We start from the raw sequence: 26,051 nt of genomic DNA, 5'->3' as shown, positions 1-26,051 counted from the left end.
TTCACAATAAGAATCTTTATTACATATCCTAAAATACACAAAGACGTCTGAGACAAAAAATCAAAATAGTTAGGACTCAATGTCACATTCATTAAAGCAGTTATTAAAAATAAAAGATTGCCACCTTATTGGAAAGCAAAGCTTTTTTTATAGGACATAGTTACAAACAAGTCAGCTTTATTGTTTTAAATTATACAAAGCTATAAACAAAAAAAAATTAAATTATTCGATAAATAAATGTGACTCGTTGAAAGTTTCTTTTCGGACACGTGTAATTTAAGTGTTAATGTCTGTTATCATCTGATTTATGCTTTATATTCACATAAAGCACATCTATACTCAACATTTTATCACTGATTTAGAACAGATTGTATTGTATTAAGACATTATATTAAGTGCTGTCAATCCGAACAACCAAAATGTTAAAATCTCAAAATATTTTCGTCTAGATTTGACCAATTTGTGAGTAAAGGTACAATGAAACACACTATTACACGGAATGACCACGAAACTGGACTACTGCGTTTCAAGAGCTGATGTACACCAGGATAACCAATGAGGTTCAGGCATCTTATATTCCTTCCAGTTGTGCTCCAGCTGTCAAACATGCCATACACTACTATAACCATCAGGATGAAAAATATGAAGTCACCTAAAATGAGCTCCTGATTGAGTCATTTGTTCACTTTCTGAATATTAACTTACTCAGAAATGATAACAGGCATTTATATCCAATTCTTTTGTTGTATATACATATATTTCTGTATACATATCAATACATAATGTACAATTTATGCTATCCTAATTTAATCCTTAAACCCACCCGGAAACAAATTTCTTCTATTTACTCTTTTAATGCCGTGGATCTTTACTGTGGCCCAGATTTTCATATGTATTTTTTTTTTTTTTGGGCTATGAACTCATGCATAAAAATACATGAATACATGATTCCGAAAATCAAATAGATTACAAATACTTATGAAGCATTTGAGAACAATGTTTCTTCAAATCACTTAATGGTAAATGAATGTTCCATACAGTATTAAATAGGCAGTGTGTTTTATAACTTGATTCTCGGAACCATTCGGAAATACTCTTAGCTCTTTGAAACAAGAGGTGAGAGATCCCTTTTTGGAAACGGTCTTTGGTCACTATTTTCATGATTACGACAATGCGACTTCATTCGTCAACTTAACACTCAAATCAAATAAGAAATGAAAACCAGACAAAGGATGAGGGGGAAAAAAAGAAAAAGAAAAAAAAAAAAAAGCAAGAATGACTTTTTTTTTTTTTGGTTTTCCCTTATTTTTTCTCCAAAAAAAAAAAAAAAACATATCATAGGTTTGACTGAATACATGCAAACACAAGACAAATTAAAGGAAAAACTGGTAGTACAATGGTGGGGTAGGGACAATATATTAAGGCTATTGTCTTAGCAGTGCTTGAACTTTTATAGCGCTTTTTCACCAACCAATGCAAATCATCAGAACTTAAATCCATATATATAACTCCATACTATCCTGACTATTCATCTCCTGGCTGAGAATTTCCATCATGTAACTGTACTCATGAGAGTAAGAAGAGTTTCTGTATAGCATATCAAAAGGCTAACATAAAAATACTACTTAAATTATGGAAAATATGGAAATATGGAAAAACATATGGAAAATGTAAATAAAACTAAGAATCTCTGATTTCTGTTTCTCTCTCAAAAGAAGAAGCCGGAGTGAACTTATTTTTACCAAAAGCACACATCCAAATACAACACTTAGCTCTCTAATTAACAGAGCTTTTAATTAATCGCCCACAGACCAAAACACATTTACAGCCATGTACTGAAGATACTTTCCAGTACAGACGAGCTTTTAGCTCATGAGACATTGATCACTAACTGCTGTTTGACTGTTTTAGCAATTAGTGCTCAGCACTATTTCAGCTGCGCTCATGTGTTGGTGGAAATAGCAACAACGTGCTCTGAGGGTGATTTGCTGAGTGGAAAAGCGCTATTAGTGGAAAGGGTCACTGCAAATCAATACAACGTTAACTGACTTTTCTATCATGATGGGAGTGGTCTCTTATAGGATGACCCCGTTTCCCATCCACAGGGAACAAAGATACACTGAATGGTTTGTTGAGTATGAAAGTAATGTAAGTCATATGCCACTGAGTATATAGTCACCAGATTTAAACCGAACTGAACACCCCTGGGAGATGGAGTGAGGGTGTTGGAGTGATGGAGCGCTCTCCACCACTATCAAAATGCAATTGTGAGGGAATACATATTGGAAGAATAATGTTCATCCAGCCAGTACAGCTATAAAGATTTATATAGAATCTATAAAATGTGTATCAAGGTACAAGCTGAAAAGTCCCAAAACCTAAGACTGTCTGTTTTTCATTTAACTTGTCACTCTTAAGTATATGAGACCCTTAGTGGTATAATGGCATTGGAGCACAAGAATTACTTTTATGGAACAGCAGATTTCAGATTGCTAGCTAACTTGCACTGGAAATCTGATATATTATGTCACTTTTCCAAGCTAGATTCCACAAGGCTTCTATTAATAAACAGAAGTAAGTTATATTCTTGGCATGTCTTAAACTACAACATGACTTCACTGAGGAGAAATTTGCTCATTTAAGAAGGATCATCCCTCTGCCCCTGAAGTTACACATAAAAGCATGCTGAGTCTGGAAGAGGAGCCGGATCACAGAAGCCGCCCAGCTCCAGCCAGCAGCTGGAGAGGTGGAAATGAACCGAGAGTCCCATGATGGATCAAGAAACGTGTGACAGTAAGCAGCATGGAAAGGCAGCAGGCATCCAAAGGAATGCTGACAGGGATAAACGGCGCTTTTCTTCAAGTTCATGTGCAACCTACAACGCAAACAGGTTGTCCTCAGTCCGCTCGGCTTTCTTACGGCTGCTGCTCGGTGCGCTCGCTGGAACAGAGGGCTCGCCTCTAGGGGGTGACGGCGATGCTGCATCTGCAACTTTGGCTCGGGCTTCCAAGAACTTGTCAAACTCTAAAACAGAAGCAAAGTATAATGACAATTCAACAGCAGTGCTGATCCTGTTTTGATCCAAAAAATGAACTGATTTGCTGTGTTAACGTACAGTTTAACAATTCCTACCTTCACTGGTCACTCCCTCCTCAGCCTCATCACCTTTCTGTTCAGTACAACACAAGGAGAAAAATAAGAATTGGATTGTTGAATGATTGGATTCATTTATTGTACGGTTGACATTTGATCCCATTTGTAATTAGAGTTAAAGGAATACTCCAGTGCTTTTCAACTATTTACTGTGACTACTACATATCTATGAATACCAAAAACAGAAATGAAGAACAAAAGAGAAAACCTGTTTACTTAAACCTCATTTCTAATCAAAGTTAAATGCAGTGCACAGGACTGAACATAATTATATAAGCTATCTTTATGAATTAACTTGTAAGTAATTAAACTATTTGAATAAAGTTGACATTGGATCATTTTCTTAGTAGAAACAATACATTTTTTAGTACATCCCATGTGTCGTCAAGCCGATACCCTGCTTTTGGTTGGCAAAGAAGTCGATCCCAAAAAAAGAGCTGCATCACTGATCAAAGAGACTTTGAGAAGTCAACCCCAAAGCTTTCCATGGGCTGAAAATAATTTGTCTCAAGCCCTCACACAGCAATAAAAAAAATGCTTTGGAGTGTTTCAGTAAGTGAGACAGACAGCTGCTATATATTTCTGCCTGTTTTTTCCGGTTGGAATTGAACAGAACAGAGCTTCAAATGCAAAGAAGTTTAAAACTATTTCCAGACCTAGAAAACAACATACAGAACATCATTACATCTGTAGAAGTACTCTTTGTAATAATACTACGTTGATAGAAATGCAAAGAAATATTTTCAGTATTTCACTACTACTCATTCGACTAATAAGTTCATCTGAAAAATAATAGTCTTAGTGGTAAGTTGCTCAGTGGTTAAGGTGTTGGACGACTGATCGGACGGTTGTGAGATCAAATCCCAAAAGCACCAAGCTACCAGTTGAGCAAGGCTCTTAACCCATCATAAGAGCATCTTATTGTAAAATGTAAATATGTTGTGCATCTGTGTTACAGCAATAACAGTGGATGTTCAGGTCTTATGAGACAACAGCAGGTGAAATACCAAAATTCCAGACACTGGTGGCATCTTGACTTGGTACGATTCTTGCTAATGTCATGAGAAGTTAAATACGTAAAATACTGGGAGAGGAGAAACAGGATTAGATTGAAAGGCAGTGGAGCATTCCTTTAAATGATACCTACCTTCCAGAGCACCTTCATAATACCAACACAGTTTAATGCAAGCATTCCTTGACTGAACACAATGAACAGATCACTTCAGATTTAACAAGCCGTTTTCATTTGATCAACACAAAAAAAAAACAATACAATCCAGCTGAGTATGAGGACATTTCACTAGACCCACAGAGCAATTTGCACCATTATACTGAAACATTCAGCAACCAGCACTTTCATCATTAGCTTTTTAGTGCACACAAACAAGCCAAATGACAGACAACCTTACTACATGACTTCCTATCGCTATGAAGCTTTTTCCTGATTAAATAATAACAAATGATATGAGAACAGACGCAAGGCAAGCTTGACTGTGGACTGTGTTAATATGATTGTTCGACTGCCGAGTACACACATGAAGTTAAGAAACCCATAAAGATTTATCGTGTTACGTGAAATGGACATGGAATGCGATGGCAAAAACAAAGAGAGAATGAAATCAAGGTAAAGAATTCTCACCACATCAGCACCGAGCCACTCCTCAATGTCATCCATGACAGACGACTGCGATACAGGAATCTATGAAGCAAAGCCATGGAAAAACCAAGGGCCACCGCAAAGCCACCAAATAAAGCCGCCCCCGAACAAAAAACAGGAAAAAAAACAAAACAAAAAAAAAAAAAAACAGAAAATCACAAGGAGCACTGCGAGGAAAATAACAACAGCAACACATGCAATCACAGTATGCATGAATTCTCACACACACACACACACACACACACGCACACGCACACGCACATTAAGCATGAACACTGCTAAATTGTACAGCATGCAGTGGGAGGCAGAGTGAAAAAATGAGGAGCTGTGTGGAGAGAAGCATGGTGGAGCTCAGCTAGGAACAGGACAGAGGCTCTGATCAATGGCTCTAGATATGCTAAAAAAAAAATAAATTATATTCTTGCATGGAATACATAAATATGTATGCCAGGACATATGTTTCAACACAAAGATCTTAGATGACAATACTACTGTGTTTGTGACTAACAGGAATTTCCTGAGATGTGGAAGTTGACTGCTCCAAAGCAGCTTTAAATCATTACAACAATGCACTTGTTTAAACATCCTAAATTGTGGTAGATTTACCTCAGCTGATTTAGCTTGGTCCTAAAATACTCACCACCATTACTGTCATAACACACAGGCAACTTTTCAGTCATTTTCTCATTTGTGTTTCCTATTTATTTCTGTTTGCACCCAGGTGAGAAAAAAACAAAACACTAGCCACACAGTACAGTGATGTGTGCCCTTAAAAACCAGCAATGTGAACAGATAAAAGTGGTTATATTACACAGGGGTGGACAAAACCGTAACACCACAATCAAGGAGAAGCAGATTTTATGTCTGTGCTGTTCAAAGTTGCCAGCAGAAAAATTCAACATCCAGAGGAAAAGAAAAAAAGCAATACTTATCGACTTCTGCTAAATAAACCTTCTCTTTTGGCATGTAAACTTACCAAGCAGTATTAGGAAAGCTATACTAACACTAGGTAGGGTATCCCTTTGCTCTTCAAACAGCCTCAATTCTTCATGGCATGGATTCCACAAGATGCTGGAAACATCCATTTGAGATTCTGGTCCATGTTGCAGAATTGCATCAGGGGCTCATCGAGGCTGAAAATTTCTGTTCTACCACATCCCAAAAGTCTTCTACTGGATTTAGATCTGGTGACTGGGAAAGCTACTGAAGAATGCAAATGGTCAGCAACAGACTCCATTAATCTGTGGAATTCGTCGTATACGTTCCTGTTCATCCAAAAGGTCTTCATAAGGGTTGAGGTCCCACCTCAATGCAGGTCACACAGGCTCTCTGACACCATCCTTGGAAATCATGTGTATGGCAAAACACTGTTCATCTGGAACAAGTCTACCCCTTAGTTCCAGTGATAGGAAATATTACCAGAGCATACAAAGACGTTGTAAACGGATTGTGCTTTCAAATTTGAGGCAAGAGTTTGAGGAAGGCCCACATATGGCTGTGATGGTGAGTCGTACACACACTTTGTGCCTCACAGTTTATGTAAAAACACACAGAGAACCAAGACACCATAAAACAAAGCTTTCATATGACACTCCTGATTAATGTGCACATCTTCATGAGGCAAAAAAAGATGATGGGCTACTTTAAAAACTTTGGTAGAAGAGAATAATGCTTATTCTGTGTTACTGTACATAACTAGCTCACCATACATTAACGCAATTGCATCAGCTACAACTATTTTCACTTATTCAAGTAAAAAAACTTATGATTTGTCCACCTCTGTTACCCAAGATTACTTCTCTAAACATTAGCGTTTACATTAACATAAACATTAACATACATTAAGTACTATGTCCTATAACTAAACCAGGTGTGAGCAAGTTAAAATTGAGCTAATTATCTATGACTAAACTGAGTGCAAATACCATATTTTGTGTAATTCTGACTATTTTCATGCAGATGAAAAAAGGTTACATAAAATGTGAATTATGTTAATGAGTTTAAGGATTAATCTACAGCCGGGTTCAAACTGGATGAGTTAAGTTCTTTAATTTGTGATTCGTCGATATGAAATGTAGTTAGACATCGTGTTACACATAATAAACAAAGACGTGAGTGGAAAAGCTTTCACTCCACAGCTGTTGGATCAGCATACAAATGCAGAGTAGGCAATTATTGTAACAAAACCTGTAAAGGAGTGTCAAACGGCTGAGCCATGCCAGACTCGTCAGTAAATAGCGTGTGCCAGCGCTGTGCATGAAGCTGTACCATTAAATAATTTTAAAAAAGTGCTAACTAGACCATCAGTTTTGCACTGTCCAAATCCAAATAATTTGGTGCCCTGCGTAAGCATTCACCCCCAGCATCCAGATGTGCAAATCTGAGAGAAACATTCAAGAAGACTTGCAGCCGACAACAGAAAATAAATAATATATACACACACATAAATAATTTATACCATTTCAAATCCATCTTGCTAAATAAAATGTAAATAAAAAAATCAATTATACCATTTAAATTTCATCTTGCGTTAAAAAAAAACAAAGATACCATTTCAATTTTTAAAAAAAATGAGGGTGTGAATACTTATACAAGGCATGACAATTGCATATGAATATGTCTGCTTCTTCTTTTTAAATATATCAAGATTTTTCCCCAGATGTAACTCTGTCAAGTGCAGTAAATATACTCCATACAAGCACGATACTTCAGCGAACTAGGGCTGGGCCATTTGGCAAAACCTTAAGACCAGATCCTGTTTGTATGATATGAAAATCCACACCTGTACCAAGGAACAAGCAGGTTGTTTCATTTCCATATTTTGTATGCAGAGAAGACAGACAAGGATGGAGTGGCTCACAGTAAAAGGGACAGAGTGAAGAAAAAAGTCTTGAATGAAATTTTTTCGAGCATTCTGAGAAGCTTAAGATTTCAGACAAAGAGAACTGAGTAGAGCAAAACTATTTAAATCAATTCTGGCTGTGTGCACTTGGTAAGTTTGTTAAATCTTTATAATCAAACCCAAAAAAACCTTTTTTGATATTCTTTCTATCTCTCTCTCTACCTATATATATATATATATATATATATATATATATATATATATATATATATATATATATATATATATATATATAAAGTCTATATTGCATCAGTTAAGATTATTAAGTGAGCTCTCCCTTTTACTGTATGGGATGGGCTTGTTTAGCGGTGGTGAGGAGGTAGGGATGACATGTTGGATGGACGCAGGAGGACACTGAGGAGGAGACAGTGCTACTGGTGAAGTCCTCACCATTCCTTGGGTAATGAGCCAGCTGTCTATGGGCTCCAACTCTGCGTTATCACCCTTTACACTCAGCTGAATCAACAACAGAAAACATCTTACAGATGTGAAACAGAAAGCCAACCAACCCCCACCCCACACCATATAGAGAAAAAGACAAGAGAAAATGAGAGAGAAAGAAAAACATAGGAAAGTCATGTAGCAGTCATCTTTAAGGTCTAGAACTCTATTTATAAAAGAAATGGGGAGACAAACTATAGTAGAATCACCCAAGATCGGTGGAATGAAAAAGAAAAAAAAAGAGGAAAAAAAAGGAATAATCTTTGACCAGTGGGCTGATCAGTAAATTCTGCACTCGAGTAACACAGCAAACTGACTTTAACCTGCTGATTTCAACACTCGAAAGCGCCTGGCACTGAATACCAGTTGTAATCAGTCTTCATGTACTAGGTGATAAATATTGTTTTCATAATCCCTTCATGTACTTCCATTCACAGATGAAAAGGTGAAAAGATTTGGTTTAGTTGCTGCACGCTTGTAATTAATATTTTATTGCTATGACTGTGTGTTTCAGACTTTACAATCAAGCAAGGCCTCTAGCATAAATAGTCCATCTCAGTAAAGTTGTGTAATTTTATTGACCAAATCATTTATGAGACACATTTGAAATAGCTGAAAATAAAATGGACAGATTTTTTGTTTGTACTAAATTCATTTCCTTCTTCCATTATCTACATATATACATTGCAAATGTACCAACATACTCGATATTTTGAACAAACCATACTAGGATGCAATCTCTACTTTAAAGCAGTCCTCTATGAAGGTTAGTTAAAGCTACAGTGGGCTACACTAAGCATACACGCAGGCCATGCAGATTTTAGATACGTAGAATAAAAGACTCATCAGCTAAAGTTTCATAGAACCACGATCCTACATCACACGACACATGGCAGGTTGGAGGAAGAATTAAAAGTGATATTTCCCAGCATGCAGTGCGGTACTCACCCCGGCTGCGTTTTGTTGTCGGACGTCCAGAGCAGAAGCTAGGCTGCCGAGAGCCTGCGGGTCTTCGTATTTCACGCTGGAATAGAGAGATGGGGAAATAATTAGAAAGAACGTAAAGCATTGGTGGTGTTATTGAGCTTAATATCTGGGGTCACAGGTACTTACTTTTTGCGCTGATCAGCAAGGGAGCTGCTTCTGGTGTGGGCAAACATGTCAAAGTCATCACGAGGATTGGGAGCAGACAGTGCACTCAGAGTGCCACTTACTGAATCAGAATCCAAATCTGCACATAGATATAATTATAAAGTCAATGAATAATTGGTTAACTGACTGATCTGTGTGAAGTGTGTGGCATTTAGGCTAGTGCCTAAATAATATAAGCATCTTTAAGCTGCTAAGAGATTCTGTCTCTCAGAGGCTGCAGACACGCACGCAGACACGCACGCAGACACGCACGCAGACACGCACGCAGACACGCACGCAGACACGCACGCAGACACGCACGCAGACACGCACGCAGACACACAGTCATAGCCTTTTTGGTTTTGAGAAAAAAAACGATAAATGTAGCATCCTGGGAAAACCTCATACTTTCCCTCTGGCAGAATTCTGGCAAAAAGATGAAAAGAAAAAAGGAAGAAGTTTTTTCTGTCTACAATATACACGTTTGTGGACCCCTGTCTATGTTGGCCGCCCCCAAATGTTTGCCACAAAACAGGAAGCACACGACTGTAATCTTTGTAGATTGTTTTTGCATGCTATAGCATTACAATTCGCTTTAATGGAGCTCAAAAGGTTGAAAAATGCACCCAGGCCTTTATACCTAAAACAGTGAAGGAAATTATGCAAGCAAAAGAAGGACTAAATTTGGAATGGAATGTACAACAAACATGACTTTGAGGGTCAGGTGCCCACTAACCTTCAACCAAATAATCTCTCTGCATCCTTACTTCAGCGAGAAATATAACCTTGTTATCCTCATGTGATAAATACCAGGCTTTGATTAAGTTTTTGGATATCTGTGTGCCATAGTGAAATGTGCATATGCTTAATAAACACGGATACCAGCTGTCAAAATGTTCACCCTACTCTAGCTCCACATTAGGAATGGGATCTTCATTTTTTCATCTTTTTCATTTCTGACAGTAAAACAGATTATAGAATGCTATAGCTATGCTTATGGTACATCTCTGGCAGAGACAAATCTTGTATGTTTCACAGCTAAACATTCATTTTGAAAAGGTTAAGATTTTACCAAGTGAATTATTTTCCACAAGTAGTACAGCATTTTTCTTCCCATCATGTAGAACATACAGTATGTGCTAGTTGGACATCGGCTGCACTCAGTGAGTACAGGAGCTAATAATCAGTCAGCACGAGTTTTGAAGGTCGGCGTCAGGGTTTGTGGGTGAAGGTGCATGTGCTCACATTTTAATTTCAACATACGCATGTGCTCCCTAAATCATTCCAGTGGTGACCTTAATAACAGGTTGTAAGTGCATGGCTGTGCTTGTGTGTCTTACTCAATCCTGCAAGCTGTGTGGAGAGTGACGGGGCAGCAGCAGCAGTAGTCAGGCTGGGGGGAGGTGTGGGGGTGACTGCAACGCTGGCTCGTGGGGTGACGACGGCTGGGGATCCCGGGCCCAGATCTATCAGATTATCCTCTGCTGAAGCCTCGTTCAACACCTGCACATCACAGCCACTTACTATAACATCACACCATCACATAGACAGGAACCAGGTTCAGCAAAACACAAGTGCTGCTGTCTATTTAACCAGTTTTGTAGCTGCTATAGGAAAGTAAAGGTGGACAAGAAGTAGCTATGGGATCAAGGACCACAGACGACTGCAAGAATGTGTGTGTGCAAGAGGCAGGATAAAAAAATGAAGAGGACTGCTCTAGTGAATTCTACAGCAAGTTAAAGTTAAAACATGTCAATGGGGCATGTCGGACATGCTCCACACGTTAAAAGCCATGTTTTAACTTTCCCCATATTTACCTTCACCCATATTGATCACAAAAGCTGGAGTTTTACTATACTTGCCTTCATTAGCTATCCAGTGCACAAAATACACAAAAACACAAAATAAACAAACAAAAAAAAAACAAAATAACCAGTGGCACATCAGCATGCAACATATACACACCAGATGGGTAAAACTCTAAAACTTCAATTGTGTACAAATTATCAGGTAAATAAATTTATTCCTGGACATGTAATAGGCAAAAGAAATTTGCAGGCCGAATTTTATGAACTGCATTACAAAGCAATATAAAGGTTAAAATTATATGTATAATATAATATAAGGATTATAAATTCAGCACATTCCATCTCACCCCGTTGTTCTGTGTATTCCGGCCCAATCTGTATCTCTCATACCTGTAAGTACAAAAATAGTGAATCAATTAGCAAAACACAATACCTTGTAAAAAAAATGTAATTAAAAAAAAGATTTTTAAAAAAGTTCTTAAATTTTAGTGTTATATTAAACGTCCAGCAGATTTGCTTGATTAGCCAAAATCTCTGAGAAGATTCTTCTAAAAAGTGAGCCATATATTTTAATAGGCATTCTTGACTGACATGCCTCCTTTCAAGACTCCCAAGTGTTTTGCTTCTCAAGCAGAACTAAATAGTATAATACAAGCTGAGAGACTTAGGACTGTTCAACGTGACGTGTTTCAATCGTGGTGTTATCACAGTCATCTGCACTTGATAGGTTCTCACTATGTTGCTTCATCTCAAATCATTCAAGTATAAAGGCAGACTTTTTGACAAATACCAAGTGAAATAGGCCAGTGATGGGTGAGATTAGATCACACACTTTACAATGAAAGTCAGTAAACCTTAAAACTTGTGCAGGGAATAACATTAACCACATCATAAAGGAACTGATTTAAGCTTCCTGGGACATCAAATATAAGTACTTACCTTTCGTAGCGAAGAAAGATATTGTTTAGGTCATCGTTGACATGTAGAAGTTCCTCTGTGACCTCTTCATTGGAGACACGAGAGATGAGCTCCACTATCCTCTGCTGCATGGCCCGACATGTCCTGTTCAGCTCCTGCTTGCATGCAACACATGCAGGTCGTCGGCATGTCACTCTGCGCTAGTTTTTTAGTTTTAAGTTTAACGTACTGGAAACGAATCAAAGCTTCTATTGATAGTGTCGATACTAGTCTATTTAGTACATTCAATCTGTCCATCCCACAAAACTCAAAACTGAACACTTCTATGAAGAAAAGGGAATCCTTGAAAATGTGTTTCCTGATATATACGGTGCTTCAGCTCCCCCTAGTGGTGAATTCTGCACTTGTCATTATGTGATATGTTGTGTGACATATACTGATTGAACACAGGCAGTCGTTAGAAAAACACAGATGGATTTAGGACCTGGAGGAGCTCAAGGTCAGAGGCATCCTCTTGCCCTGGCACAATCTCTGTCAGCATCTCTGACATCACTTTGCAGTTGCCACGCACAATGTCCAACTCACTTCTCAGTCTGGCAATCTTTAAAAGATCACACACACACACACACACACACACACACACACACACACAGAATACATGTTATCTCTTACATTAGACAAACAAAAATCCAAGGCTGTAATGAAATAAACCAAAGTGGTATTAGGTTTGTTTATCACTACGTAAACAATACAAGACACAATGGCAGACAGTGAGACTGACCTGCTCTGCATTTGGTGTGACGGGCCCTGTCACATTTGCTATTTGATTCTGAGCAGGTAAGCCACTAGCTGCAGAGGTCTGAGGTGGCTGGGATGCTGGCTTGGGCTGGAGAGAAGCTTTGTACTTATGTGAGGCTGGGTCAATCTCTGGGACTCCCTGATAACAATAACAATAACAATAAATTCTTGTTTTGAATGAATGAATATTCTGCATTTCCCTGAGAAATAAAACATCATAAGCATAAGAGTGATGAACGATGCATTTAAGGTGCTGGGATTTCAAACACTGGAAAATAAACTTATAGAATAATAGTAGAATGTGTTGAAAGACATGGCTGTCGTACTCTCTGTGGCGTGTGGATTGGTGAAAGTGCGTCCAGGTCTGCCATGGGGAACTCGACGCCTTTTCTCTTCAGCTCCTCGTAAATTTGGACGACTCCAGTGAGGTCTGGACTGCTTCTGAATGCATCAGCCCAAGCCTGAAAACACAACAAAGTGTTTGCATTTGACACTCACAGTCATAGGCTCTTTTTTTTTTTTTTTGCTCCGGCATGTAAAGATATATGGTTGTAGACATAAAGGTAATACATTAACACAGACACACCTGCCATTGCGATGCCAGCTACTCCGTATGATAAAGGTCACTGCAGATCGGGTGAGGTAAATTTTTATGCCCCAGACCTGACAGTGTCTTGCAGAAAAAGACTAGCACTATAGAGATTTCCTGCCTTAATCAGAGGTTATATTAAAATGTATTTCATTTCAGTATATTTTAGGGGTCGAATCTTTAAGAAACACTAACTACTAGTTAAACTATAAACAGAAGCGACATATATAAAAGTATCATATAAAGAATATCTATTTTCTCAAACATTCATGCTTCCGATTTGTTTGTTGTTTTATTTTCACTGTTAAAAAATAAACCTGGGATCTTCAATGTTTTTAAGGCAGTTTTCTTTTTTAATAAATAGAAGCTACTTCAATATTCAGGCTGAATCCCAAATGTCTTAGAGATTAGAGCATAAAATAATGTTACAGAGCCTTCGTAATGTCCTACATGCCAAATAAAATGCTGTTTATAATTCATACACAGAAAGATGTAACCATTACATACAAATATAATATCATTTATAATTTATTTTGCTGATCAGTAAATGTAATTGGAAAATCTATATGTAATTGGAAAATAGTCTAAAAAACACTATGGTCATTCAGTTGATCAATTTAACCAGATTTAAGGCAACTACAAAAAAATTTATTTATGTATAACAACTGTTCTGATTCAACAATCAAACTGATTCTTTGTCTGAACAAACAGAGCATATAGCAGTCAGACTCGGGTCACCAGCATGTTATTAAAAAACAAAGATAAGGAAGATGGATTTAGGAGGAGAAGAGTAGTAGATTAAACTGCTTGCCTGGATCAGCGCCAATACTTTATCCTGCACTATAGTAGGAGGGTTGTTTTTTGGAGAAATGATCTTCACCAGAATGCCATCGATGAAGTCCCGCGAGGCCACGAACACGTGGAAGCGATGGCCACAGTTCTTTACACAAGTCTCTAGCACCTGGGGGAACACACAGGGTTTTAATTCCGGCTGGCTGATGAGCTGCGTTCCCGCAAATACAAGTTCACTTTTTTTTTTTTTAACTGACAGTCAGAAAAGAAGCTTTAAACTAATGAGTCAAGAATCAAAGAGCCAAGCAAAGCTCACAGCTGAGAAGCCACAAATCAGCTCATTAAAAGAAAATAAACAGCCTCTAGTTGGTACTGCAGTGTGCATCACGTTGTGCACGAGCACCATCAAGTCATGAAGTGAAGCAGAACTTCACAAACATGCTAAATTCTTCACTGCTTAGTATGGCTTGTTAGTAACTAATGAGTGGGGCTGCTTCCTACCAATCGGCAGGCAGACACTCACAGTCAGAGTCACAGCCATAGACACTAACAGTCAGAGCCACAGCCATAGCCATACACACTCACAGTCAGAGTCACAGCCATACACACTCACAGTCAGAGTCACAGCCATACACACTCACAGTCAGAGTCACAGCCATACACACTCACAGTCAGAGTCACAGCCATACACACTCACAGTCAGAGTCACAGCCATACACACTCACAGTCAGAGTCACAGCCATAGACACTAACAGTCAGAGCCACAGCCATAGCCATACACACTCACAGTCAGAGCCACAGCCATACACACTCACAGTCAGAGTCACAGCCATACACACTCACAGTCAGAGTCACAGCCATACACACTCACAGTCAGAGCCACAGCCATACACACTCACAGTCAGAGCCACAGCCATACACACTCACAGTCAGAGCCACAGCCATACACACTCACAGTCAGAGCCACAGCCATACACACTCACAGTCAGAGCCACATCCATAGCCATACACACTCACAGTCAGAGCCACAGCCATACACACTAACAGTCAGAGCCACAGCCATAGACACAGACACTCACAGTCAGAGCCACAGCCATACACACTCACAGTCAGAGTCACAGCCATACACACTCACAGTCAGAGTCACAGCCATAGACACTAACAGTCAGAGCCACAGCCATACACACTCACAGTCAGAGCCACAGCCATACACACTCACAGTCAGAGCCACAGCCATACACACTCAGTCAGAGCCACAGCCATAGCCATACACACTCACAGTCAGAGCCACAGCCACAGCAATACACACTCACAGTCAGAGCCACAGCCATAGACACTAACAGTCAGAGCCACAGCCATAGACACAGACACTCACAGTCAGAGCCACAGCCATAGACACTCACAGTCAGAGCCACATCCATACACACTCACAGTCAGAGCCACATCCATAGCCATACACACTCACAGTCAGAGCCACAGCCATACACACTAACAGTCAGAGCCACAGCCATAGACACAGACACTCACAGTCAGAGCCACAGCCATACACACTCACAGTCAGAGCCACAGCCATACACACTCAGTCAGAGCCACATCCATACACACTAACAGTCAGAGCCACAGCCATAGACACTAACAGTCAGAGCCACAGCCATACACACTCACAGTCAGAGCCACAGCCATACACACTCACAGTCAGAGCCACAGCCATACACACTCACAGTCAGAGCCACAGCCATAGCCATACACACTCACAGTCAGAGCCACAGCCATAGCCATACACACTCACAGTCAGAGCCACAGCCACAGCAATACACACTCACAGTCAGAGCCACAGCCATACACACTCACAGTCAGAGCCACAGCCATACACACTCAGTCAGAGCCACAGCCATAGCCATACACACTCACAGTCAGAGCCACAGCCATACACACTCAGTCAGAGCCACATCCATACACACTAACAGTCAGAGCCACAGCCATAGACACTAACAGTCAGAGCCACAGCCATACACACTCACAGTCAGAGCCACAGCCATACACACTCACAGTCAGAGCCACAGCCATACACACTCACAGTCAGAGCCACAGCCATAGCCATACACACTCACAGTCAGAGCCACAGCCATAGCCATACACACTCACAGTCAGAGCCACAGCCACAGCAATACACACTCACAGTCAGAGCCACAGCCATACACACTCACAGTCAGAGCCACAGCCATACACACTCAGTCAGAGCCACAGCCATAGCCATACACACTCACAGTCAGAGCCACAGCCATAGACACTGTCAGAGCCACAGCCATAGACACTAACAGTCAGAGCCACAGCCATAGACACAGACACTCACAGTCAGAGCCACAGCCATACACACTCACAGTCAGAGCCACAGCCATACACACTCACAGTCAGAGCCACATCCATACACACTCACAGTCAGAGCCACATCCATAGCCATACACTCACAGTCAGAGCCACAGCCATACACACTAACAGTCAGAGCCACAGCCATAGACACAGACACTCACAGTCAGAGCCACAGCCATACACACTCACAGTCAGAGCCACAGCCATAGACACTAACAGTCAGAGCCACAGCCATACACACTAACAGTCAGAGCCACAGCCATAGACACAGACACTCACAGTCAGAGCCACAGCCATACACACTAACAGTCAGAGCCACAGCCATAGACACAGACACTCACAGTCAGAGCCACAGCCATACACACTCACAGTCAGAGCCACAGCCATACACACTCAGTCAGAGCCACATCCATACACACTCACAGTCAGAGCCACATCCATAGCCATACACACTCAGTCAGAGCCACAGCCATACACACTAACAGTCAGAGCCACAGCCATAGACACAGACACTCACAGTCAGAGCCACAGCCATACACACTAACAGTCAGAGCCACAGCCATAGACACAGACACTCACAGTCAGAGCCACAGCGATAGACACTCACACTTAGAGCCACAGCCATAGACACTCACAGTCAGAGCCACAGCCATAGACACAGACACTCACAGTCAGAGCCACAGCCATAGACACAGACACTCACAGTCAGAGCCACAGCCATAGACACTCACAGTCAGAGCCACAGCCATAGACACAGACACTCGCAGTCAGAGCCACAGCCATAGACACTCACAGTCAGAGCCACAGCCATAGACACAAACACTCACAGTCAGAGCCACAGCCATAGACACAAACACTCACAGTCAGAGCCACAGCCATAGACACAGACACTCAGAGCCACAGCCATATACACTCCCAGTCAGAGCCACAGCCATAGACACAGACACTCAGTCAGAGCCACAGCCATATACTGTACACTCACAGTCAGAGGCACAGCCATAGACACTCACAGTCAGAGCCACAGCCATAGACACTAACAGACAGGGCCACAGCCATAGACACAGACACTCACAGTCAGAGCCACAGCCATATATACTCACAGTCAGAGCCACAGCCATAGACACAGACACTAACAGACAGGGCCACAGCCATAGACACAGACACTCACAGTCAGAGCCACAGCCATATATACTCACAGTCAGAGCCACAGTCATAGACACAGACACTAACAGACAGAGCCACAGCCATAGACACTCACAGACAGAGTCACAGCCATATATACTCACAGTCAGAGCCAGCATCACCTCCCGGAAGTTTCGATTGCCATTCAGCCTCTTCTTGATGGCACGAATGGCGTCTTTGGGCCTACACACAAACACGCACGCACACACACACACACACACACACACACAGAGCAGGAGATTAGAAGCAGAGATTAGCAATGTGTTAATCCATCGGAATGAAGTCATCTTACTGAATTTGCATTTATACCACACTAATCTGTACTCAACATTAATCAAGCAGTCACTAATTTCAATCTGACCACAATCACTACTTTACCTCTATAGCAAAGCAAACCAAATCTGTAACAACAGTGAATGCAAAAACCTGGATAAAAGAGAAAGTGTTTTAAATAAATCATTAAACTGTTGCACTCCAACACTATAGATACAGACTATAATATAGAAAGCTTTCAAAAAGTCATAGAGTAGCTTTATACCTCCTCAACAACAATAAAAGAAGGAGATTGTGAGGTTCTCTGATGACCCTGTTTATAAATCAAAGGATCCCTGGTATAAAAGTCAAGTCAATGTTATGCACAATAATTCAATATTACACTAAAAATGATTAAATAATTTTTTTTATATATTAAAAAAATCATCCACATTAAAACTACTTAAGAAAAAAGAACTGCTATATCCTTGAAAGGAAATGCATTAGCAGTTAAAAATATGTTTTAAGCACAACCAGCTGCTTATATGAAGCACTTCCGCTTCTGATCTCTTATCTTACATGTTAAAGCCATGTATATAATACAGGCCCAGGAAAGATGAACCAAAAAACACACGTATGTGATTATGTTAAGTACGTTCTATATACACACGGATTCACTTCGCAGAAGAGTGACTGGAAGACATTTTTCACATTCCTGTCATCACCCACAAATTCGGACACAAAAGGCGACGCCAGGCCCAAGTAACCTGCTGTTGTCCTGCACTACAAGACACTCTTTCACTCACATGGAACAGAGGCAGGACTGTGATGCTGGTGTGACACAGAGAGAGCGAGAGACGAAGAGAGAAACAGAACATTTTTTAAGAAAGTTGATGTGAGGAAGTGCAGTTGAGAGGAACGTCTTCAGCTGCTGCAAGGCTGATTGCCTCGTCCTCCTCGAGTACTGATTTGGCCTTCAGTATGCGCAGAAGATTCAGAGGATTCTTTTATAAGAGTTATTTCAGCTGAATGAGTCAATGAGAGCAGCAGTGAATCACCAACATACTTTATGGGTGTGTGTCTGTGTGTGTGTGAGGACTCACCCTTCCTCTGTCTCATTAATAATGTCACAGATCTCCATGTTGAGCGTCCAGTCCTCATTTTGCAGGGACCCATCGGTGGCCTTCTCTGTGATAAACATATTACAGTAACCAACTTGCACACAAACACACACAAAACTTACATTTACAGCATTTGGCAGTTGCTTTTATCCAGAGTGATTTACATCTATCCCATTTTAGATCTGGGACTAACAACCTGCTGATCAGTAGTCCATCACCTTAACCAGTGACCTACCACTTCCCAAAGATAGCATTCAAAGTTACACCAGTGGAATAGTGAGGACTACATGGGTGCAAAAACTTTACACAAGGCTATAAGATTGATCTCTTGACTATTGATCTATCATCTAAAGCTCTAGAGCCCATAAAAGATCAATAATCCTACTACTACTGCACTGTCATAGCATGAGGCTTTAGTGGTATTATCATGATAGTGCATATCTTCAGAACTCGCTCGGCTTGTCTAATCGCTAGGCTGAGTGACGCCCTTGCTTCTAATCAACTCTTAAATGTTGAAGGAGTGTAGACAAGATGCCATTGTTTTACACTCACTCAGTGTCTTATAGTATATTTTGTGTACTTTTTTGACACTGAAACTTATATTAGTTCACTCGAGTAATTCACTCAAAGCATGTAGAGCCACCTTAAAATGACAATGTCCCATGTAATGATTTTAATACATTGTGAGATTATACACTGGGACGCTGTTGAAAAGGATGTCAACAGGATTTATGTCTTTTAAGTACACTAAATTGGAATCATCCCATATTTAAGATTTCACTTTCAATAAGCAGGGATTGTTTTTAAAAAGCAGGTTTAACTGAGTTGCTCTTGAACAAGGTGAAACACGAAATTATTTTTCACTCCTTGGCTCAAACTCTGATACCCCAAACTGAGTGCACAAACACATTCAGGGTTTCAGAGCTCGCAGCCTGCTGAGATGCAAGATCTGGACTCATATCCTGTCAGCTCTTAGAAGAGCTCAAAAGCCAAACCTAAAGGTCTCTGCTCTCTGTCTGTGCAGCACCTTCTATTGTTGAGGATGTAAACAAAGCCTGCATGCAGAAGCACCTCATGCTCACAGGATTAAAAATAAAGTAACAGAACAAAGTACAAGTTGTTCTGTCCAGGGTGAGGGTGTATGGATGGATGGATGGATAGATAGATAGACAGACGGACAGACAGAGCGAGCCATAATGATTTGGCACATCTCAGCGGTGGACAGCAGCCGCCATCAGTTAGCCGTTATGGTCCTAGGTTCTGCCTGGCAGTGCCAGAGAGCTGACCATGCCATGCTAGAGACAAGCTGGAGTACAGAGCTGGCTTTCATGCATGGTGAAGAGAGCATTTTCAAGCCTGGACACTTAAATCCAGGCCTTATTCATGTACTAGCCTCTTTGATACTAGCACTAATTGTGCTCTGGCCCACTCGCACTCATGTCATTTTATAGACTTGTATTTTATGTTGCACCTAAACTAAGCAGCATGATCAGTATTATTATTTTTTACTTATTATAGACAGGAACAGTATACCTTTTTACAAAATCATTTATTAACCAGCTTAGCCAATGACAAACCTATTTAAGAAAGAATGAGCCTCATTTATCAATCTTTGTGTTTAAATCAAATCGTGTGTAAATGCCTGCGGAAGCTGAAGCGAACAAAACATTGGCATGCGGTACATTAAGGAGTGTACAGAACAGTGCAGCATGAGACACACCTCATCAGTCACCGAACACGATTACTTAGCGCTGGTTCTAATGAAGCGATTTATTCTAAGAAGACAGCAAACTGAACCAATTTACACACCTACTGAAAAACTGCGCATGTGGGTTACATCTATGCGTATACCAGCGTCCTTTGTTTATTCTTATTATTAAGGATTAATCTTATTGGTTTATATATATATATATATATATATATATATATATATATATATATATATATATATATATATATATATATGGATTTGTATTTAATTTCATATTGAATATTTCTGTAATTAATGCCATTTATAAGACGCAATGCTTTTGCTTTTATATTAAGTTTATTTGTAACTGAAATTAATGAGCTACTTAAACTTGACAGCATAATCCATATGTCAAAGTGCAGCAAATTCTGTGACTAGAAGCAATACCGAACACCAAATGTTTACAACGGTTATTCTTTTTGTCACTCAGGAGAATGAGTAGGATATGAACAGTTTCGCAGCCTTAAGGGAATTTCATCCTTTCTTGTAGAAATGTTTTTTGCAATTTTGGTTTGCTTGCAAAGCATTTCTGTTCACTTGCTGCAGTCAAGTCGATTTAGGGTCAAATCGCTTTCTAGCTGTCATCCAGCAGTGACCGAATTCACTTGGAAACAAAACCTCACTCACATTCTAAAGGTTCCTAAATCACAGGAAACAGTTCCTAAATCAACCACAATGAGGGTAAACGCAACGGGACTCGAGTCAACCAGACTAAACGCTGCATATTTGAAGTCATCCTAAGACAGAAATATTTTTAGGAGCTGTAGGAGTATGTAAGAGCTGAAGAACTGGAAGACATTGTAAGAAAGATGGTACGTAGCTTGCTGCTAGAGAAATCAGAAATTCTCTGATAATTAAGTAAATCAGGTACACACAGAAGGATAAATCGATCTTGAAAGCAAAGGTGATTAAAAGAGACAAAAACAGACAAATACATACAGACAGGAAAGGAAAACATGTCAGAGATGGTGCAAAAATCAAATAACTAACAAAACGGAAGCAAATCTGAACAGTTCTTCAAATCAAATCAAATCAAATCTTATGTGTCACATACACATACATACAGAGTACGACATGCAGTGAAATGCTTTTTGCATCTGACCGGTATTCAAACATAAGGAATGCAATTTGGGATAAAAAATATAACCAAAAGGAGGTCGATAAGTTTAAAAAAGTATAAACCATATAAAAAAAACTATAGAAAATATGGAAATATAAAAATATAAGTGAAAAATAATGTATATACATATACATAAATACGTATGGTTTTTAATGACTGTCCTTGTGCGGTATGGTGTGTATAAAGTGTATAAAGTGGTATAAAGTATATAAAGTGTATAAAGTATATAAAGTGGTCTTCTACAGGATGCTGTGAATTTGGTCTGAGAGTAAAAGGCAGTGCAGGTCATGTGACTCTGAGCAACATGCTGTACCATCCACTGCTTCTATCTCAGATCCAGACACACAACCAGCACTATTGCTCCCAAATTACTAGTCACTTACAAGCACTATATTTAACATGTAGAATAAGTTAATTATACAATTAAAGAAGTAATAATATATGCCGCTGGGCCAGGAGCAGTGGTAAAACTTTACGTGCATGTAAACCTGAACAAAAATGTTTTACAAAACTGTGGCTTGGTTTTCACCAGCATTGGTTGGCATTTTTAAAGATAGTAGGTCAAAGCAAACACATTAAGGGAATACACTATTTTAATATATCAGGAGGAGTAGACAACATGTGCTCCTAAAGGCCGATTCCTCCTTCTGTGTTAAAGGGTATTTGCATCCCAATACAGAGAGATCATAGGGATCATGGGTAAATGTGAATGCTAGTTGGAGTGCTAGTTGGATAGCAGGGCTCTGGAATGGCAGCTAATAAATCAACATCAGCAGCTAATCCCTTTCAGGACAAGCACAATGATCTCTTTTCCACAGTCACAAAAACAGCAGCTTGTTACCGTTAAGGAGAGTGGAGGAAGCTGAAGGGATCCAGGACATCCACCTACTGTTAGAAAGGTTTTATTGAACGTGGTGTGAACACAATATGGTGGATCAGCAGGCAGGCAACAAGAGGACAAGTAAAAGGATGCAGAATGTGTATCGTCAACTGTAAGAGTTTCATCTTGCTATGCCGTTGCTATATGCATTGCTGGTGCTGCGGATCTTTAATCACTTAGCTTCCACTATGCTACAGAATGCTAGGCCCATTTACATCTCTATCTTGTATCATGTTTGTACAAGTGGAAAAAGAGAATAGACGACCATTCTGTTTGTTTTTTTAGACTTCTGCTGAGGTAAAATCATCCATCAGCTCAGAAGCCTTGAAACGAACACTAACTCTCTGAGGTCTGTACTGCTATCCTCGGAGGAGCACATCCGATTTTGCTCTTTCAAGCTCCAGACTACAGATTATCCAGACAACAGGGTGAATGTCTTTCAGTTGTGTCACTCATCACCTCAACCTGACAGGCCCAGAGTGACCTGCCATGAGACTCCACCATCAGGGAGAACAGCTAGGGCTGGATGATATAGCAGCAATTACATGACATATATCATTTTATAGGGTATTTTTTAATGATTAAGTAAATATGGTTAGATAAATGTAAGTCTCTCTAAAAAAGGGCATCCGCCAAATGGCGAAAAAAAAGAAATCTGAGCAAAACATCAGCGCATCCAGAAATGAATTCTAAACGTGCTAAGAATATAAAGTGCCTGAGGCTTGAGAAAGCTACAGCGATCTACTGAGAAATCTTCAACTTAATGCAGCAGGATGTTTTTTTCTGGCAAAAAAAAATAAAAAAGCTACTAAGATACTGCTGGAAGGACATTTCGTAATGAGGGTTGTGCCGTGTCAATCCACACAGTACGGATTAAGCTCTTAGTCGTGACTGCCAAGTTTATACACATTCAAAGAGAATTCAAGGTTCTATCTCAAAAAACACATAAAGTGTACTAAGAAGTGTGCCTGAACACCTCGCTGGTTGACATGTTACGTGGATAAACCCGACTGATAGTATTTTCTCTTATATTCATTTACTGGTTCACTCTCTCACTGCTTTGTTTACACTCTCAGGCTTGTTCTCTTGTCTGTTGCTCTGCATTACTGTTTCTTTCATGCCTAAGGTTGACACTTGATGGCATTTGATGCATCTGAGCCAGGGGCTGCTTACAGCACCCTAGAATATTTTCTCCTGTAAAAAAAATATTTCATTTTTTATCATCAATCAACACCTACCATGACCTTAATACCAGACCTATTTACTACGAACCTCATTTACTCCCGTTTCATTTTCATCAGTAAACAGCCATTTTTTTTTTTTACTTTTTTATTTACTAAACATTCACTGTATTTATTTGCAAATGTTCAGTGGGATGATTAAGAAATCTCACAGCCGTGCATGATTCATATGTCTACTTTTACACAACAAACTGATGAATCACACAGAGCACCACAGAGGAACAGGAAACCCAAACTGCCAACAAGATCGTAACAGCTTTTTACTCAACCATACTGACGAGGATATTTTTTTTGTTGTTGTTAAAAAACCTGCATGTTAGCTGCAGTGACCATGGTGTGTGATTGATTCATTCATTTCATTTACAGCATGTAGCTGACACCTTTATACAGAGTGACATACATTTATTTTATCTTTTTTGGGTTAAGCAGTTGAGCATTTGAGGGTTAAGGGCTTTGCGCAAATGCTCAGCAGTGTCACCCTGGGAATCCTGAGATATGAATCATACTCTTCCAAGCAGTAGGCAAACATCTATATCGCAGAGTTTCCTACTTCACTGAATGGTATTTTGGAAAGCAGGAATTGCTTGTGAAGGTGTGTGTCTATTCAGGAGCCTGGGGTGGCGCTCGATTCGGTACAAGTCCTACTGCCCCTTTTAAGTGGCTTTCTTTTGTCATTACCCATCACTACACTTTCTGCTGTGTTTCATGCAGTTAACATGTGTGAAGTTCACGGACTCCATGCATTCTTGCACAAAAACACAGGACACGACATGTCTGAAAGCACATCATCATCATCATGCCTGTAATATCTCAGCAAGAAAAGCTTTATATATATAACGAATCCATCCTCTGTATGTTTCCTCTGTTATTTGAGTTTTTGTAGACAGGTGAGAGCACAGTATTAGCCTTCAGGTCAGCACGCGTCCAAGCAAGCTGGTTTGGAGCGATGAAGCAACGTGACATTGAATCAACCCAACTGAACTGTAGAAACATGACAAGCTCCAGAAAAATGAAAGTCAATTTGAAGAGAAAAATAATCCCTTGTTTAAAAGCAGACTCTGTCCTGTGTGCCTTTTAGATTCATGTGTTTTAGCAGATGTTTCTTTACACTTTTCACTTGCCAGACTTCTTGTCCAATAAATGAACGAGTTTCGATGTGTTTTATTCCCATTATTTTACACGTGTTTAATCACGTATGCTCAAAATCTGACTCTTAAAATGGACCAACAAGTGTAAAAGCATCCTAAAGCCTCATATCGTCCACACAAGTTATACACCACTTGTTATCACTCTGACTTCAGACTCTCAGTTCACTCAGGGTTCATTTTACAGTCTTGATTTCGATCTTGAATGATCGAGCTAACGGAGAAAAACACGTCAGTATAAAAGAAACGACGCAATTACATCATTACACGATGACCATATATGGTGTCCAGCAGATTTATTAGTCTGTCTTAAAACACTACAACGTTGTTAAAAAGTACAATTAGTTTCATGAATGAATATCGTGAAGACAAACGTGTATCTAATTTAGCGTTTTAACACTTCCGGAAGCATAAACATGACTCAGCAGCAGTGACACTGAAGCATAACCTTAATATTTAACGTTACAATAAAATACAGTTTAGCTAACACTGTTAGCCACCTAGCTAGTTAGCTAGGCTAGTTCACCAGCTAACGGATGCTGCGCTAACCGGTATTATGCTAATTAATTACGGAATACGGTCAAATTAAAGCAAAGTTAAACAGCCTATTTTATAGTCTGTCAAATAAATATGTTAATAAAAGCCCTGCCATAACCATGTAACTTACCAATACACTGGCCGACCGGAGTGCTAAACGGATTCCCCAACAAGAACTCCATCTTGACAACAACAAACCCTGCACAGGCAGGAGAGGACAGTGGGCGGGCACAGAAGGGAGCGTCTGCCATAGCGGGATTTGAT

General features: G+C 39.8%; 1 protein-coding gene across 3 annotated transcripts; it reads right to left on the bottom strand.

The window, feature by feature from the left end:
* LOC132860842 (TOM1-like protein 2) lies at positions 1-26,023 on the bottom strand. 3 transcript variants are annotated; one of them, XM_060892119.1, is made up of 16 exons: positions 25,918-26,023; positions 19,097-19,181; positions 17,846-17,924; positions 14,209-14,358; positions 13,135-13,269; positions 12,792-12,947; positions 12,495-12,611; positions 12,032-12,165; positions 11,440-11,482; positions 10,625-10,787; positions 9,267-9,384; positions 9,102-9,177; positions 8,103-8,168; positions 4,793-4,852; positions 3,133-3,169; positions 1-3,024 (listed from the first exon to the last, which is right to left on the bottom strand). In XM_060892119.1, the coding sequence occupies exons 1-16, from the start codon at positions 25,967-25,969 to the stop codon at positions 2,876-2,878; spliced, it is 1,620 nt and encodes a 539-aa protein (XP_060748102.1). In that variant the 5' UTR covers positions 25,970-26,023; the 3' UTR covers positions 1-2,875. The 3 variants fall into 3 exon arrangements, with proteins under 3 accessions (XP_060748102.1, XP_060748100.1, XP_060748101.1); XM_060892117.1 differs by lacking the exon at positions 8,103-8,168; XM_060892118.1 differs by lacking the exons at positions 4,793-4,852; positions 8,103-8,168.
* Between the last annotated feature and the right edge of the window lie 28 nt (positions 26,024-26,051).

This window comes from Tachysurus vachellii, chromosome 18, assembly GCF_030014155.1.
Source record: "Tachysurus vachellii isolate PV-2020 chromosome 18, HZAU_Pvac_v1, whole genome shotgun sequence".
NCBI classification, from domain to species: Eukaryota; Metazoa; Chordata; class Actinopteri; order Siluriformes; family Bagridae; genus Tachysurus; species Tachysurus vachellii.
The sequence above is the reverse complement of the archived record's forward strand: the minus strand, read 5'-3'. Positions and strand labels throughout refer to the sequence as shown.

What these genes read in the sequence shown, in the direction of transcription:
- LOC132860842 (XM_060892119.1), bottom strand. Translation starts at nt 25,969, where the DNA reads ATGGAGTTCTTGTTGGGGAATCCGTTTAGCACTCCGGTCGGCCAGTGT. An exon ending in CACACAGCTTGCAGGATTGA is followed by an intron (nt 9,385 to 10,624) that starts GTAAGACACACA and finishes ATCTATGTGCAG; the next exon opens with ATTTGGATTCTGATTCAGTA. An exon ending in CTTGCTGATCAGCGCAAAAA is followed by an intron (nt 9,178 to 9,266) that starts GTAAGTACCTGT and finishes TCTCTATTCCAG; the next exon opens with CGTGAAATACGAAGACCCGC.